The sequence below is a fragment of the Sitophilus oryzae genome, unplaced genomic scaffold (genome assembly GCF_002938485.1).
Source record: "Sitophilus oryzae breed Bouriz unplaced genomic scaffold, Soryzae_2.0 scaffold_172_pilon_pilon, whole genome shotgun sequence".
In the NCBI taxonomy this organism is placed as follows: Eukaryota; Metazoa; Arthropoda; class Insecta; order Coleoptera; family Curculionidae; genus Sitophilus; species Sitophilus oryzae.
Window position 1 is genome coordinate 8,131,151 of NW_022146424.1, and position 19,473 is coordinate 8,150,623.

At 32.7% G+C, this 19,473-nt stretch overlaps 1 protein-coding gene across 3 annotated transcripts; it reads left to right on the forward strand.

Moving 5' to 3' along the window:
* The first annotated feature begins 851 nt into the window (after nt 1-851).
* Nucleotides 852-19,222, forward strand: LOC115881634 (hyaluronidase A-like). Of its 3 annotated transcripts, none has more exons than XM_030899192.1 (5): nt 852-966; nt 10,413-10,634; nt 13,558-13,652; nt 15,243-15,760; nt 17,605-19,222. In XM_030899192.1, the coding sequence occupies exons 1-5, from the start codon at nt 908-910 to the stop codon at nt 17,758-17,760; spliced, it is 1,050 nt and encodes a 349-aa protein (XP_030755052.1). In that variant the 5' UTR covers nt 852-907; the 3' UTR covers nt 17,761-19,222. The 3 variants fall into 3 exon arrangements, with proteins under 3 accessions (XP_030755052.1, XP_030755054.1, XP_030755053.1); XM_030899194.1 differs by having other exon boundaries at nt 10,416-10,634; XM_030899193.1 differs by lacking the exon at nt 852-966 and adding an exon at nt 5,912-5,993.
* Nucleotides 19,223-19,473: the final 251 nt, after the last annotated feature.

Below are 19,473 nucleotides of genomic sequence, written 5' to 3' on the forward strand. Positions count from 1 at the left end.
GTAGCATTTTTTACTAAGAGACATTTTTTACGTAAAAAGTCATGGAGATGTATATTTTTTCACTCAGTAGTTTTGTACAAGTACGGACGAAAAGTTATTACTCTTCAAAACAGTTAAAACCAAATACGTTTGAAATAAAGTATACGGAGGGTACCGCTTAAATTCCTGTCCCGATATTGAAGGATGGCTATAGAATTTCAATGCATTTCCTACATAAGTCTATCCTTGGTTTGTAGGAGGTTTGACTAAACAAGGATGAACCTATGTCTTGAACATTCGACTCGATTTTCTGTCCTCCTTCAATACTGGGACGTAAATCCTCTCATTGCTCTTATGGGGAGGCCGTCGTATATTTTATTTAAACGTATTTGGTTAAAACACATGTAGGTGGCCCCCCTACTAATAAGAGTCGTATTGACATCAAAATCAAATTTCTCATGTTAAAAAACTCCCAGACACCAATTTTCATCCAAATATTGACGTTACCTACCTCAGAAATTATTTGTAAAAAATCGAAATAAAAATGAAACTTTTACACCCTGTATCTCTGAAACTAAACAATTTAGGACATACATTTATACGAACTTTTTTAGTGATTAACTGCAGAATATGCTGCCAAAGTTTCCGGAATACAGTTCGGACCACCCTGTATATTCAGGTTACATCTGGCTGCTATCTTTGCTTTTTAAAAGTCTATATTAGATTTTTATAAATTGCTTATTATTAAGATTTGACCGAAGAGGTAAAACGTTACGTGTAGATGGGGCTTTAAAAAATGACGGACGTATTCAATTGCGGTTGGATTTGACGGCATGTTTGTGTTTATTTATTAGCGAAATGTTAACAAACCCGCTAAATACGAATCAGTTGTTGTGTGCCGCCCCCAGCGGTTGACATTTCCAGGGATATGGGGCTGTTCCACAAGTGTATCTTGTGCGTACTGCTTTACGAATGGCACCACAAGCTGTAAGTACTTAATATTAAATGTGTTATCTAGTAGAGTCTAATATAGATACAAATTAATTCTTTATTTTAAATGAAACACCCTCTATATTTTATGATTTATGAATTTTACATAAATGAAATAATGAAAAATAAACACATTTTGTTTATAATGTCATATGCTTAAGTTTAACAGTTTTTCGAATAATTACAATTTTATGTGAAAAATTACATTTGCAGATCAGATACTTTTTTCATAAATTTATGTTGCTTGTCTTTTAAAAAATGTTTTACTTTTGGTTTTACTATATTTAAATTTTAACAAAAATTTCTCAAATATGATACAGGATTCTCATAAAAAAAATTACAAATATTATTACCACACGTTAACAAAACTACAAGTCGATTTTTTAAACAGAAACGCCAATTTTTCTTCTTTTTAGCTTATTTAAAGTCAAAAATAAGGGCAAGCTATACAGGGTGAATCTTTCGATCACAGAAACACGATAATGAGGTATTTTTCGCATTTTTTAAAATTCTTCTCTGTGAATCTAGTGGCTCTCAAAATTTAAGCAAAAGACATTTTTTGGAAATTTTCAAAGCAAAATAACGTTTATTTTGGACTTATTTGAAAAATGGTAAAGAGAAAATATGTTTCTTTTATCGACATCTACCAGCACGGAAAATAATTGCACTTATATAAGATTCACCCTGTATACAGGGTGTTCAATAAACGCACGTTCAAATTTCACGGGGTGATTTCCCATCAAAATATATGAAAAAAGGTCCCTATAAACATGGGTCGGGAAATGCATAGTTTTAAAGATACACGATATTAAAAGCTAAAAAAAGTTTTTTGAAATTGTCTGAAATCTATACTAGGTAATATTTGGTAATATATAAAATCCTTAAGTGACTGACATACTGATTAATCACGATCCTGATCAAACCACTCAACGTAAGAAGCTCAGTTTTGGCATACAGGTTGATTCTAGGGTGTAGAGGTTCGATAAGAAGGGATTTTTCGAAATTCCAGTTCCAAGGAGGTGAAACCACCCCTCAAATTTTACAATATTTTTTATTTAAAAAACGGTCAAGTTTCCAAAAAAACGCTTAAACACGTATATTTTATTTTGTTTTATTACATATTTTAAGATTTTTTAAAAATGTATACAGGGTGTTTTCTTTTTACTGCTTAAAGCGCTTGACGTAAAAAGCTGATTTTTGGAAAACGGATTGACTTTATGGTGTAAAGGTTTGATAAGAAGGGATTTTTTGAAACTCGAATTCTAAGAGGGTGAAACCACCCCTCAAATATTAGAATATTTTTTATTTAAAAACCGGTGAGTTTTTTGGAAAAACTCTTAAACACGTTTATTTTATTTTGTTGTTTTACATGTTTTAAGATTTATTATAAATTTATACACGGTGTTTCATAAAATATGACCATTGAGTAATCACGATTCTGCTTAAACTGCTTGACGTTTAAAGCCGATTTTTGGCAAACGGATTGACTGTGGGGTGTAGAGGTTCGATAAGGAGGGGTTTCTCGAATCTCAAATTCCAAGAGGGTGAAAACCGAGGTGAAAAAACCCTCAAATATTACGATATTTGTTATTTAAACGGTTAGTCTTTCGGGAAAACGCTTGGACACGCATAATTTATTTTGTATTTTACATATTTTAAAATTTTTTAAAAAATCATACAGGGTGTTCCAAAAAGTTGGGTAATTGATTAACCACGATTCTGCTTAAACTGCTTGCCGTAAAAAGCTTATTTTATAATTCCAACGAGATGAAACTACCCCTCAAATATTACCAAGTTATATAATAATATCGTCATATTATTTTTTCTTATGCTGACATAAATGTGAGAAAATTTTATCCAGTTTGTATGTTAATGGAAATTCTTGCTTTGCTTTATCATCACCATTACAAATGATTAATTCGACGGGCACACGCTAGTACCATTATAAGTTTTTTTTAATGGGGTTTTGCAATGCATTGTTTTTTTTTTCTCGAAATCAATTCTAGATATGCATATAAAACCAGCGAAAAAAAGTTGTATTTTTAGTTGCCTTATCTAAAGAAATATAAAAATTACGAGAGACGTCAGTGGCGTACATTTTTTTCTAAATTATTTTCGATACGGTGTCCCTTGAGACGCCACTGAAATCATTAATTTCCATTTAATTGAACCTAAATTAGGTCATTAATACTAGAAAATTTTAGATAATTACAAAAAAACTATTTTCTTTGAAAATAGATAAAGATACAGGATGTTACCTATATCTCTTTCCGGCTCATGTTTATAGGAACTTATTTCAATATTTTTAGAGTTCCGTACCTCAAAAGAAAAAAGTGGAATCCTTATAGGATCACTTTGTTATGTGTCCGTCCGTCTGTCAAGACCCTTTACCTCCGGAACAAGTGGAGATACGGAGTTGAAATTAAAACCATATAAACAGGTCTACAGTTCTTTGAAGCTGTAAAAAACAAACTAGTAAGATAAGGCAGTTTAAGCCACAAAAAACGTATATTTCGACACTCTCAAATCAAAATTTATAGAGTATTTTCCGTTGACCTAGAACTATGAAATTTGGCAAGTAATACCATCTAGTACTACATGTAGGTATAGGAAAAAATCTGAAAACTATACATTTGCAATTAAATCATAAAAAATATAGTTTAGTCTACATTTAAAGTACGTAATCAATCATCGAGGTTAATCAACGGTATACGCGGTCATAATTATTGTATGGGCGACCAAATTTTTTTGTAGATTTTTTTAAAACTTTCACTAATTCGGTACAGAGGAGAAAAATCTGAAAGGCCTATATTTTTAGTTAAATCACAAAAAACCAGGATGTTTATACAAGGAACAGTGGTCCAAATTTTGAATTAGTTAACCTTGTCATGTAGGATATCGTATGAAAAGGTTTCATTGGCACAAACTTAAATAGATTTTTAACTATTTTTATACTGTATAGTTTTCGATCTATGACGAAAAATGAAAAAAAAAATGGGTATGCACTATGTGCGCATATTTTAAGTGAAACTTCTTACTTTCATCTGTCTGTCTGTCCGTCTGAGGACTCCATTCGGGTACCTCTATCCACGTGCCGAGTTTGGTTCCAATCGACCCATGGGTTCGAAACGTCGAGGGCGTTATCCTGTATCCCGTCCCCATTTATGCCAAAATCGACACATTATACATATTTTCTTCAATGTCGAATCGTTAGTCCCACCCTGATGAAGATGTAAACGAAACGTCGTATCCAACTTTGCAGGATGGAACCGTGTGCACCTGCGCTCACATTGCATACTCTCCAAATTTGGTCGCAATCGGACGACATAAACTTTTGACGTTTATTACGTCACAACTAACTGTCACAGCGACACATGTCGTACACGGTCAAGTTGGTCTTGGTCCAATCTATCGACGTACCAAATTTAATTTAAATCGGACGATTTTTTGATTTGATTCATTGATGATGGAGTTTCGTAGTGCAGGAAACGTTGTCAAAATATCGTGAAAAATAGGGCTCGAAGGGCCCCATCTACATTTCGAGTTTCAGCCCCTAGCTCACATAGATGAGAGATACATCGATACCATTTTTGTGACGCTTGGCAACCTTAATTTTTACCCGATTCGCACTTGTCCGTTTTTTTTTTTATAAGGATTCACCCCCTGTTGGCACTGTATTTCTGGAATGGCCTGTATAACAACTGACAAAGAAGTTTAATAAATGGATAAAACTAATTTGTCAAAATTTGAAATATATTACCAATATATTATTAATATACTAGCGTGTACCCGCGATTTCGTTCGCGTCGAATTAATCATTTGTAATGGTGATGACAAAGCAAAGCAAGAATTTCCATTAACATACAAACTGGATAAAATTTTCTCACATTTATGTCAGCATAAGAAAAAATAATATGGCGATATTATTATATAACTTGGTAATATTTGACGGGTAGTTTCATCTCGTTGGAATTCTTTCAAAAAATCCATTTGCCAAAAATAAGATTTTTACGGCAAGCAGTTTAAGCAGAATCGTGGTTAATCAATTACCCAACTTGATTGAACACCCTGTATGATTTTTTAAAAAAATTCAAAATATTTAAAATACAAAATAAATTATGCATGTCCAAGGGTTTTCCCGAAAGACTAACCGTTTTTTAAATAACAAATATCGTAATATTTGAGGGTTTTTTCACCTCGGTTTTCACCCTCTTGGAATTTGAGATTCCAGAAACCCCTCCTTATCGAACCTCTACACCCCACAGTCAATCCGTTTGCCAAAAATCAGCTTTAAACGTCAAGCAGTTTAAGCAGAATCGTGATTACTCAATGGCCATATTCATTTTTCGAAACACCCTGTATACATTTTTAAAAAATCTTACAATATGTAAAAAAACAAAATAAAATATACGTGTTTAAGCTTTTTTTCGGAAATTTGGCCGTTTTTTAAATAAAAAATATTATAAAATTTGAGGGGTGGTTTCACCCCCTTGGAACTGGAATTTTGAAAAATCCCTTCTTATCGAACCTCTACACCCTAGAATCAACCTGTATGCCAAAATTGAGCTTCTTATGTTAAGTGGTTTGATCAGGATCGTGATTAATCAGTATGTCAGTCACTTAAGGATTTTTATATATTAGTATAGATTATTTCTTAACGATATATTTAATATATTGTCCGATGTTAAAAACTAATTTTTTTAACTATATCTTACTCACTTTCTCCTCCTGACAATACGGAAAAAAACAGAAATCCTGAATTCATTTGGCGCAATGGTTCTTGTTTTATTAAGTAAGTAAATTTCATTTAAATGAAGAAGCCATAAAAATGAACTGTTCAAGCCGGTAACACAAATTACAAACAGTAGATAATAATACTGCTTTTCGCGTATAAATATGTATTAAGGTAAGCAATTGATGAAGATACTAATTATGTGCGCTAAGTCGTTGACGCGGTTTGACAGGATGGGGTGTGTTGTGAATTTGCTTAAAATTGTGTTCTTGGCAGCAGTTTCTTTTTGCAGGTGGGTCAATACTATACAAATTTTATTTCATTTATTTAAAATTTTCTGAAAGTAAGTTAAAAAAATGATCTTCTAAATTATTCCTCATATTTTCGACACTTACAAAACACATTTTCATAACACAAATTAATCTCTTAGTCATTTTAATTGCATAAATCGGTACTCCCAGTAAGCTACAAAAAAATTGAGCAACGAAAATTATCATTATTTTTTTTTAATCATTATACAGCAAAATAAACAAAGGCTTACTTAAAAATGACTCAAACCAAACCATTTTACGTTAAGTTACCAAAGTTACCAAATAATTTTACGTATATGCACTGAAATGATTCACATACTCGTATACTATAAAATAACGTTGTAAGTATTAATTTATTTATTAAAATATATTGTTACAGATTTTATGAATGAAATAATTGAAATGACTTAGGTTATTATCATTTATTTAAAGATTTAACAACAAAGTGTGTGGTATATCCATTTTTGCTTTTGACCAAACCGGTGTGAGAAGTCGTGAAGCTATAAAATGTTTCGAGAGAGTTGAATATCCGGGAAAGTTGAGTTATTGAATGTTATTGCACCCAACAACCACGTAATTACGCCCTCCTTTATGTGTTAACATTTTTTCCATAATTATTCTATTAACATTTAAAATTGTCACAACACAAAGCGGCGCCCATTTCGGGTTCTTTTTCACTTAATTTTTACTATCCGAAACCGTACCAATAGGCCCGTAAGCGAGGATAAAAATAGGGTATTACCTCCGAATTCTTAACACCCGCACCGATTGTCGTGTAATTTTAACAGTGAATAGAGAATATGTAAGAAACAAAAGTTACATAGTAGCGATGTGTGCTTTCACCTTGAGGGGAAAAATAAATCACCCCCACCCCTTCTCGGGGGGAAAAATAAATCACCCGTTTTAATTACAAAAATCAATAAAGGGATGAATTCTAAGCAAAAAATTTTCTATAACATTTTTTCACAAAATTAATTTTTTACGAGTTATTTAGGATTGAAAATGTTGATTTTTCATCTAAAAACTGCATATTTTTCTGCCATTTTTTATAAATAACTCGAAAATCTTGCATTTTATCGCAAAACTCATATAAAGCAAAAATGAAGCTTTTCGAATAACGAATCGATTCATTCTTTGCTGACTACCGTAGGTGTAGTAGTAGCCGAATTATCACTCTGTAAACCTGATATTTTATTTTTCAAAAACTAAATTGCAACTTTTACCGTAAAATAATGGCCAAAGGACACATCTTTCGAAGAAAATTAATATGACCATTTTTAAAGTGCTTGAAAAGACCTTTTAAATGTCTTTTTTTTAAGTTTTTTTCAAGTTCGTAGCTCAAAAACTCGTGGAGTTATGATAAAATATTTTGATAATAAAATGATAATTTTTTCCGAAATAATGAGGTGTCTGAGGTATTTTTATCATAACTCCGCGAGTTTTTGAGCTACAAACTTTTTTTAAGGAAGCATTTAAAAGGTCTTTTCAAGCACTTTAAAAACGGTCATATTAATTTTCTTCGAAAAATGTGTTCTTTCGCCATTATTTTACGGTAAAAGGTTGCAATTTAGTTTCCGAAAAAAAATAAAGTCACCTTTACAGAGTGATAACTCGGCTACTATTATACCTACGATAATCAGCAAATAATAAACCGTTCAGTTATTGCAAAAGCTTCATTTTTGCTTAATATAAGTTTTACGATAAAACGCAAGGTTTTCGAGTTATTTATAAAAAATGGCAGAAAAATATGCAGTTTTTAGATGAAAAATCAACATTTTCAATCCTAAATCACTCGGAAAATATTAATTTTTTGAAAAAATGTTATAGAACATTTTTTGCTTAGAATTCACCCCTTTATTGATTATTGCAACTAAAATGGGTGATTTATTTTTCACCCCTAAGAAGGGGTCGTGCCACTCACCCCCTGGGTGAAAGCATACATCGCTACTACGTAACTTTTGTTTCTTACATATATCTCTATTTACTGTTAAAATTTCACGTCAATCAGTGCAAGTGTTCAGAATTCGGACCCTAAAACCCTTGCTTACTGGCCTACAAGTGTTTTAGAGTTTCAGTAAACTCAATGCACTATTAAAAACTAAATTACTTAAATATTATGACAAAGGCACGATTTTGATATTATTTCAATGCTATCTACATCGGAACTGCGTGAAATACACAGTGAAAACTTCTGATTTCTGCCGATGGAGCGCTGCGGTCGGAATTTTTAAAATCAACTGAAATGCATCAAGCCTATAGTGAACCTTATCGTTAATTGTACAGGGTGTCCCACTAAGAATAGCTCTCGGCTGTATCTCGGAAAGTATTAGCCGTAGGGCCTGCGGAAAAAAATATTTATAACTAAAGAGGCTAAGAGAAATTGCTGGAAATTATGTTTAAGTTTGTAGAACGACCGTTAGGGGGCGCAACTGCAACAAAAAATAAGAAAATGGAGTTTTTACACAATTTTGCCTAGATAAGGTATACTATAAGTAATAGGTTCATAATCTTCAGTAAATTTTGAATAATTTTTGTTAGAGCCATTTTTCCCTATCTACCAAAATAAAGTGGTGGGGGGAGGTTAGATCTGTTTTTATTTAAATATTAATAACTCCGGACTGGATGATCGGAATCCAACAAGCGAGGGCTCGTTTAAAAGAGCGTTTCCTACTCTATATTGTATCATATAAACAATAATTATGAGCTTTTGAACATAGACGCTAGGGGGCGTTGTTTTACAATTTAACAAAAATTGCGTGTTTTTTCAAAAACATTAAATGCGATAGTATACGTAATTTTAACAGCTTAACAAGTCAGCGAAAACCGCATCTTGATATCTTTTTTCGACCCAAAGTTATTAGCAAAATTATAATAAATACGAAAATATAAGCCCTTAATTACCTTATTTTGCTAACACGGTATTGCTAGCCCTCTTGATTATGAACATTCTGACAAAAAATAAGATAGAAATGATTAGATTATTTTAAAATCGACAATATACCAGAATACCATAACACCAGATCTATTAATATTTAATAATTAAGATATCAATGACAGTTGATAAGAAACGACGCCTCAGTGAAGTCATGGGAGGCTTTGGAGAAAAATTGCTTTTGACGTAATAGTATAAACGTCAAAGTGTTATTAGATCAACATTTTGATAGTCTTTGCAGCGTTTTTTCTCTGTTGAAGAAAGGCATTTTTAGAGAAAAGCAATCAAAAGATAAAAAAAGGCTGCTGAGACTATCAAAATGTTGATATAATAATATTTTGATGTTTAAACTATCCGTTTAAAAGCAACTTTTTTCCAAAGCCTACCATGAATTCACTGAGGTGTCGTTTCTTGTCCACCGTCATTGGTATCTTAATTATTAGATATTAATACACCTAGTATGATGGTTTTTTGGTTCATTGTCGATATTTTAAATAAAATAATCTTGTTTATATTATTTTTTATTAGAGTGGTCATAATCAAGAGGGCTAGTGATATCGTGTTGAAAAATACGATAATTAAGGGCTTATATTTTCGTATTTATTATAATTTTGCTAATAACTTTGGTTTGAAAAAAGATATCAAGATGCGGTTTTCGCTGACTTGTTAAGCTTTTATTACTCTTTACCATCAGCTAAAATTACATATACTATCATATTTAATTTTATTGAAAAAACGCGCAATGTTTGTTAAATTGTAAGACAACGCCTCCTAGCGTCTACGTTCAAACGTTTATTATTATTGTTTATATAGTACAATATGGAGTAAGAAACGCTCTTTTAAACGAGCCCTCGCTTGTTGAATTCCGATCATCCAGTCCGGAGTTATTAATATTTAAATAAAAACAGATCTAACCTCCCCCCACCACTTTATTTTAGCAGATAGGGGAAAATGGTTCTAACAAAAAAGATCCAAAATTTACTGAAGATTATGAAGCTATTATTTATAGTACATCGTATCTAGGCAAAATTTCTTAAAAATTCCATTTTGTTATTTTCCATAGCAGTTACGCCCTCTAGCTGCCGTCCTACAAACTTGAAAATAATTTCCAGCAATTTCTCATGGTCTCATTAGTTATAAATATTTTTTCCCCAAGCTCTACGACTAATACTTTCCAAGATACAGCCGAGAGCTATTCTTAGTGGGACACCCGGTTCTAAAAATATTGAATATCTTAATTTTTTCTGCAACTAGACCACCATTACATTGGTTAATTCTACTTTCTAAAATCTAGGTTTCTGGCTTCTCCCAAAAATACTATCAAATCCTGACAAATATGCAAAATTGTAGTGAACTGTGCATCAGCGATGATATTATAGCGTAGAAATAATACCTACATTTAACCAGACAACTCAAAAAATATTTACAATACTGATTCTTAAAAATATTCACAATACTGATTATTTAGTAGCGAGCAAGGATTTAAACTCTCCAAGAAACCTTTGAAAGTACTGTGGAACGTTCCTTCGTTCCAATGCGATCCGTTCAGGCTAAACTTCTCACTTATCCTGGACAAGTATCACATCATTCAAAATGACAACGCCCGATTTCGAGGTGACAAAATCGTTATCATGTACGATCCAGGCAGTTTTCCAGCAATTTTGGAGACAGGAAATGGAACATTTTTAAGGTAAAGGTAGATGTTTTGTCAGTCAAAAAAAATGGGATAGCTAAAATCAATTATACAGAGTTAAACATTAGCAAAATAAGCACATAAAAAAATAAATCAACACCACCTTAACACAAGGACTGACGACTTTTGCGTGAGGTCATCGTTTAAGGGTGATGTAATAAACTCTTTACTCTCTAAAATAGTCATTAAAATGGGCTCTTTCACTATATTTTGGAATTAGCATAATTGAATAAAGCAATTAATTCTAGAATTTTCTGCTATTTCACTTTCGAAAAATTTGAAGTCGTTCTTAACAGGGGCGGATACAGAATTTTATTTTAGGGGGGGCCCAAATAAAAAGTAATGTAGAATATGCTGTTTAGGGTGCCATTTTTAACCCATAAGGCTAATATTTAACCCAATTTATAGATTTTAGGGGGGGCCCGTGCTCCATGGCCCCCCCTCTGTATCCGCCACTGGTTCTTAAGAAAATAAATAAAAACAAAAAACCCCAGAATAAAAATCCGCACTTTATTTTTAATACGTCACACCTGGCAAGTTGAAAAGCGGCAAAACGGCCGCGGCCGGGCCACCATGCTGACCCACCACCACCTCCACACAAGGCCATTCAACCTTTTCCAATATGGCGGAGATAGAAGTGCTTTATTTGGCGCGTATTTTAAAACCTGCTTTATTTCCAAATAGACATTTTTCACACAAATGTCGGGTTAGATTACGTAATATTTCACTAATTTTTTAACATACAGGGAGTCTAAAGTTCTCCACATAAGTATGGATTTTTTTGTATTATTACTTTTATGAAAATATCAGTTAGTTGCTTTTTATAAAAAGGTCTGCTTTCTAAGAAAATAGGTAGTGTTAAAATATTCAAACTTGAGGTAGCATATATAAGGTGTTCAAAATCATCGGAAAAAGAAATAACCAGAAATATATGACAGAAAATAGCAATATAAACTAAATATTCAATTACAAATACTTACCTACCATAGTTTAGAATTTACTCTGAACGTTTGATAAATATATACTATTATGGACAGTATAGGAAGTTACTTGTCTTAGTAAAAGCCTTGGTAAATGCTCTTGGAATTATAAACTACACTGGCTTGGGTCAAAAAATATGGAATATTTTTTCTATGTTTTGCAGCATTACACAAATGGGAATAAATTTAAACTATAATAGGTGAGGATAAATAAAAAATATAATATGTGTTTCAAGATTTTATATAGAAAAAAAAACTAAATGCCTTTTTGGGGGTTCGTAAGTAAAACTTACGCTTAGCTTAGTTTTCTTTACTCTTTCTCTTTACATAGGGCATTGTCTTTGTGGTAAAGACGTCATTCCCTTGCATAGTTCTTCAATAAAATATTGGATATTCTGAACAAGATGGATTTAATAATAAATTCTGACGTATGTGAGGGGCAATTGTGCCCTAAAAAAAGACTTACATCCAGGCCATTTATATTTTCAAATGTCAATGTTGTCAATATCTTTCTGTGACTTTTTTGATGTAAAATGCTTGATTCTTCTTCCAATATTTTACTTATAGTGAGGTAAGTGTAAGCAGTAGCCACTACATCCTGACTAGGGTAACAGAGGCTTTGGGGCCTTTGGCCTTTTTGAGGCATATTTAATGCACTTCTTACCCGAGAACTACTAGTAGGAGTGAAATTATCTCTTTTAATAGCTGTCAACCATTTTTTACGAAGCTCGTCATTTTTGAGGAATATAAAAGCAGAAACCTTGGGACCCCCTCTATAATTCCCGTAACAATTTGGAACAGAGCATGTAAAAAACATGCTACAATAAAATGTTAATGCTTACCCTTTAATACCTATCTATTGATTATTGTAAGTAACCAGTATAAAGTACTATGCAGACTAGCGGCGAAGGCTTTTTACTCATTTAGGTGTAATATCTTGATAAATACTTCTAGTTCTTACCTTAAAATAATTAATAATAGAGGAGTACGACAAGCACAAAAGTTTGAACTTCCCTATGTGGAATGTCTGGTTTGGATTTTTACTACACTGTTATTTTATCACAATTTTCTGATCACACCATGCACTGAACACTAAGAGCTAAACAAACGTGTTGCAGAAGCACAACAAACTAGAGATAATTAATTATTTCTGGTATGCAATCGGAGCATATTTGCCTTGCCCATATCATGTTGATTGGCCTTGAGTTGAGGTGGTGTTGGTCAAAGCAAATCGCAATGTTGCCAGTTGTTGGCTGGCGCACGAGCACGGTTCTGCAATGTGATTGGGCGTATTTTTCATACGTCATCAATTGGCACTTTAAAATTATTTCAAATTAAAGGGCAATAGAAAAAAAAATTTTGAGGGCCTATAGAAAAAATATTCATTGTCATGGAACTATTTTTTTTTGGATAAATATACTGAAAATAGTCTTCTATTTCAGATTTTGTCCTTGAATTGGGTATTTTATTTTTGTGAAAGAGCCCATTGTACAGTATAATCGAAAAAAATGGCATCAAAGAAGGCTTGGAAATGACAAACGATGATAAATTTGGAGAGGTCAATCTCTAGACGTCATTTACTAAAAATTAACATAAAACTGATAAAAAATTAACACTATTATAGAAAGATTAAAAATGGATAGAACATTTCCAGACACACAAATCTATTTCCAAAAAAATATTTTTTCTCGAATTTGAAACTATACAATTTAAAAATGCCTTTTTCTCGATATAAAAATATATTTTTTTTTCTTAAGGCTGACTGAGCGCCGTTAAAAAATAATGAATAGTACAGGGCAAGTAAATGACATCTAGGCCTTGACCTCGTCAATATTATTATCGATTGTCATTCCCAGCCGTCTTTGACGCCGTTTTTTTTCAATCGTATGGTATTTTACTTTACTATTTTATACTTACTATTACGATTTATGTATTTACAGGAATGGTGGAGTACCACAAGAAGGAAATCTAACTGAACATTTAGATATATTCAGAGAAATCTTAGAACAATTAATACCATCCAAAAATTTTTCAGGTAATTATTATTCATACAGAGTGAGTCTTAAATAAATGTAAATATTTTAGGGGTAGTCTATTTCGACCCCAGAAACACGTCCATGAGGTTATTTCGCGATTTTTTTTCTGGAAATTTGATTTTCTTTTTAAATTTTAAATTGAAAAACATAAAATCTTGATAATATGGCAACATAGGTGGTAGATTAAATTTACAAGGAAGCCGGAAAAGATCCTGGGGTTCTAAAAATTTAACCAAAAAATCGTATTTTTTAAATTTTTGAAATAAAATAACTCGGTTGTTTTGGAGTTATTTGAAAAACGGTAATGAAAAAATATATTTCTTTTGTCGAGATCTACCAGCCCTGAAAATATTTGCACTTATTTAAGACTCGCCTTGTATATGGATATTTTTATCCGTTTAATAAGAGAAAAAACAAATTTTAAACTGATAGGAAACGACCTATATATTATATATTATGTGCGCATATATTTACCTTTTAATGCTGATAAACAAATTTAGTACTATAAGGATTCTGCTGTTTTATAAAAAAATATATTCACAATGGACAATATTAAATAAAAGGTGTCAAGGATATTGTGTGTTAGTTTTTATTTTATCAGTCAATAATATTGTTTATATTTTAAGGATGCGTTCCCATTCTTGTGTTCACTCAGGGTGTTTCACTAAGAAGTTGCTCTCCAGGAAAGTATTATGACTAAAAGGGCCATGGGAATTTGTTGGAAAGTATCTTCAAGTTTGTAGAACAGCCGATAGAGGGCGCAACTGATATGCCAAATAAATAAATGGAATTTTTACAAAATTTTGCTTATACAATATGATCGAAAAAAAAACGGCGTCAGCGATGGCTATGAAATCAAATCAAGATCGCTATCATTTTATATGTAAAATTATATGAGGACTGTCATCGATCGTCACTGCCAAACCAACTGGACGCCGTTTTTTTTCGATCATACGGTATAAAGGTTACTATAAACGATGGCATAATAATCTTAAGCAAATTTCGGATTTTTTTATTCATAATAATTTTGTCCTATCAGCTAAAATGAAGTGATGGGGAAAGCTTAAATATGTTTTTATTTAAATATTAATAAATCCGGACTGGGTAATCGGAATCCTTTTTGGAATGCACAAATGATATTGCATTTAATTTTTTTATTATTATTATTTATAAGGTATAGTATAAAGTAAGGAACGCTCTTTTAAACGAGCCCTAGTTTGTTGAATTCCGATGACCCAGTCCGGAGTTAATATTTAAGCTAAATCAGGTCTAACCTTCCTCCACAACTTCATTTTAGAAGATAGGGCAAACTTGTTCAAACAAAAAAATACTACATTTGTTAAAGATTGTGACACTATTATTATTTACAGTACTTCTTATTTAAAGAAAATATTTAAAAAAATCTATTTTACACTAGAAGTTACCCCTCCTAACGACCATTTCCCAAAACTTCAAAATTATTTCCAGCAATTTTTCATGGCCTCTTTAATTGTAAATATTTCATTCCACAGGCTAGTCATTTCCGAGATCTATTCTTAATGGAACACTATTCTTCATATTTTCTAATCACTTAAGGATACTTGTTTTAGGGCTCGCTATTATCGATTTCGAAAGCTGGAGACCAATCTACCGTCAAAACTGGGGCAAACTCACCCTCTACAAGAACCTTTCCGAGGACATCGAACGCCAGAAACACCCCACCTGGCCAATGCCTTGGGTCAAAAAAGAAGCAGCCAAACGCTTCGACGAATCATCGCAAGTCTTCATGGAAGAGACTCTAAGAACTGCGAAAGAGTTGCGTCCAAATGCTACCTGGGGCTACTACGCCTACCCTTACTGCTTCAATTTTTCACCAGGCAGTATGCAAAAAGAGTGCTCGAAGCAGGTCCAGCAGGAGAATGACAATACTAAATGGTTGTTCGAGATGTCAGATAATTTCTACCCGTCTGTATATCTGCAGGAAAGCCAGACCTTGGACCAGGCCGTTCAAAGGCTAGAGGGTCGGTTAGATGAGGCGGTACGGATTCGGGATAGTATGAAATCGCGTAAAAATATCTACGTTTATTATTGGTATAAATACCAAGATAGCATGAAGTATGTGTCGCAAGTGAGTATACCAAGAATCATACAATAAACTGTAAATATACTGTTTTTATACTATTCGGTTCTGAACGCTATGTACACCCCCAGAGTACTAAACCACTCACCGCCACTGCATCAGATATAAACACAACCAAACTTATATGAAATCATCTATTATTTTTCATAATTTTCCAGACGTATGAACATTTTGTGTTTATTAATAAAACTCAGTCCTTACCAAAGACCTGTAATGAAAAATAATCCACATATACAGCAATAAAAAAATAATAAGTTACGTAAAATAAACGCAATGGTATTTTTTTGGTTTCTGAAACGAAATGAGATTTAAATTTGTAATGGTCAAACAGCAAAAACAAAAAGAAAATTGATAATTTTCTTTTTGTTTTTGATAACCCGTGTTGCCACATCTAACCCCTATGCAAGCTTCTATCCGCGCCGGCATGCTTCTTATTAAATTATCAACGTTGTCTGGGGTATATTTTCCAATTCTGCTAATGCTGCATCAACAAGCTGTGCGAGATTTCCTGGATTGTTTCGACGAGCTCTAACCCTTGTTTTATACTTGTCCCACAAGTATTCGATAGGGTTTAGATCTGGTGAACACGCAGGCCAGTCCAAAACTATGACACATTCCGTTTGAAGACATTCTCTAGCCACTTTGCTGGTATGGGGTGGTACATTATCGTGTATGAAGTTAAAATTATCCCCAATTGCAGCTCTTCAAAGCCTAACGATTGGTTCTAGCACTAAACCAACATATCTCTGACCCGTTAAAGTTTGTTGAAGTGGTAATAATGGAGTTTTTACTCCCAGCATAATCTTCGCAGAACATTACAGTTCCTCCTTTACATTTTGGTACAGATTTGGCAGCCTGGAGTCTCGCTCGTCTTCCTAGATCTCTGAGAACCCGAATTCGATAGTCATCTGATCTTAGGCCAATAATTCTGGTCTCATCCGAAAAAAGAACATTTTGCCAATTCTCAATTGTCCAGTTTTGATATTAAAGGCACCAATTTAGACGGTCAAATTTATTTTGCCGAGATAACTGTGGGACCCGTAACTGTCTTCTGCTGTACAACCCTCTAGCACGAAGCCTATGTTTTATGGTTTCAACTGAAACGTTTACACCTGTAGCTGCCAGAAGTTGTCTTTGTTTGGATGAGAAACATTGTTATGGATGAGAAACATTGGCATTTCTTCTAGCAATTTGGCACACAAAGCGGTTTTGTCGTTCAGTTGTGACTATGTGACGACTTTGACTGGGCCTGTTCTTGAGAGTTCCTAGTTCCAAGTACCTTGCATATGTTTTTGATACAACACCCTGGGTAACGCCTACTATCTCTGCACGTCTCTTTGGGGCATTCCTTCTTCAATGTGAGCAAAAATTATTTCCCTCTGGTCTGCGACTGTATGACTATGTGGATAAAGTATTAGGACCTATGATTGTAAGGGTTAATTCAACAGGCATTTTTTTGGATCAAATGAAAATTACCGGACAATCTAAATTTTACTAATGAAAACAAAATTCAAAAGAAAATAAATCACAGCAGTCGTTTATTCTTTATTATCGTGTTTATTTAGAACAAAAAGCGTTCTCTTAAAATTGTATACTAATTTTTTCCTTGCAAAAGATTTAGTCAGAAATAGTGATTCCATATAAGTTTGGTTGTGTGTAGTCCCTTTAAATTATAATTTACTATCACAGAAATATGTAAACAAATAATTAATTGATAATTAATTCATTATAAATAATAAAAAAAATATTGACTCACCTACCTTCCAAGAAATACTGCAGACTTAATCACCTAGAAATGTAAAAATCCATTGACGTTCGTTTGTTCTTTCTAGCAAAACCTGTTCACCACGTTGACGGTGCTGGCCAGCTATGACATCGACGGTGTCGTAATGTGGGGTGCCAGTGCTGACGTAAATTCCAAGGCCAACTGTCTGCGACTGTATGACTATGTGGATAAAGTATTAGGACCCATGATTGTAAGGGTTTAAGGCCAGTCTTGCCTCTTGTGATTTTCAATCAGTTATTTACTGTGAAAAAAACTTTATTTTCGTACAAAATTAAGCTTTTAGTATGGATTTAAATCGATGAAAATATCAATGCATCAGAAAAACCAGATTATGTAGTAGTATTAATTATTTAATTTTTTATATACATACATGTTTAAAGAATAGAATAATTTATTATTTACTTATCTAATGATGGTATGAAATTTAGAAACTAAATAAAAAATAAGAGCTATTTTTTATATAATGTCTTTATTTGCGTTAAAAACATAAAATTTATTGCATTGTCGTTTAAAAGGGTATGTATAATAGTCGTAAAATGGTATACCTTTGATATATTATTTGCAAACAATCTATGTATCACAAAAAGAGCTATTTATCATAGTAGATTACTACAATATCTAAAGAAAGACGAAGAAATTTAAATCGTGTATTGTGAAGACTCCATAAGCAACGCGTATATGAGTATACTTAACACAAGACAAATTTCAATGCACGTCACCAGCATTGAACCTGTGCAAAAAATGTTTTTTTCGCAAAAAAAATATTTTGCACAGAGATTTTGTATTGCTAATGAATATATTATAAATTTATTTTGTGTTAGTTTTTTCAATTAAAAAGTTAGTTTCAATTTGAATTTTATTCCTTCAAAGTTGCTGGCTTTACAGTGATTGGTTTGATGTTGTCACAATGCTAAAATCTGTTCGAGAGTCAGAGAAGATTTCGACAGATGACCTGTAAAGTAAAATGACAGGTACAACTGTCACTTCCATATATCGTCTCGTTGGGCAAACTATACTGATATTATGTCTGGCTTAGTTTTGTTCACTAATTCTATACCAATATTTTTTCCGAAATTTGTGAAAACCCGTTATAAACCATTTAAATAAATTCAAAGGATGTAGTACGATTTTGGTAAAATAAATCGTCACAAATTTTGGTTAGTCTGGCAATACTGCGGACTACTAACGTTAATCGAAGGCTATGACGTGCATCGGAAATTGCTTTGCGTTAGGTATATAAAAAATAATTTTAATTTTGTTGGTAACATATAAAAACACCCTGTTGATCAGTTAGATTTATCATAATTCTTTATTCAATATTTAATTATTGAATAAAAAGACTAGGAACGAGTCAAATACCGTATGATCGAGTCAGCGATGGCTATGAAATGAAGATCGCTGTCATTTTACATGTAAAATTATACGGGAATTGCCAAGCCAACTGGGCGCTGTTTTTTTCATCTTACGGTACTACAATTTTATATTCATACATTAAAGACGGAAAGGCCGCCATGGTAACCATTTTGAACACCTAATTTGACAGTTTTGTTTCAATTTTTCCATAGATAACGGAAACAAGTTTAGATTGGAATGCTCAGCTTGCCGCCAAAACTTATAATTGTTTTGGAGCGCATACGTTGTAGGGCGCTGCTATAGCGGTTGGTACGAACAACCGCCAAACAAGAACAGAAATAATTTTCTCTTGTCAAAGTCAGAATCATAAAAAAAATATAAAATATTTCAAAATTTAAACCGCCCTCATTGAAAAAGTACCGGAAAGTGTGTACAGAGTCCATTCTCAAAGTAATTATTGCTATCTTGTGAGTTTAATTTAAATTTTATTTACTCAAACACGCGATAATTGTGAAAAAGTGGCATTAAAAACTTAAAAAGCTGTGTGAACTGTGAACTGCAA

Coding starts and splice junctions, on each gene's coding strand:
- LOC115881634 (XM_030899192.1), top strand. CDS start 908: ATGGGGCTGTTCCACAAGTGTATCTTGTGCGTACTGCTTTACGAATGG. Junction 967..10,412: donor TACGAATGGCACCACAAGCT/GTAAGTACTTAA, acceptor CTGATTATTTAG/TAGCGAGCAAGGATTTAAAC. Junction 15,761..17,604: donor GCATGAAGTATGTGTCGCAA/GTGAGTATACCA, acceptor TGTTCTTTCTAG/CAAAACCTGTTCACCACGTT.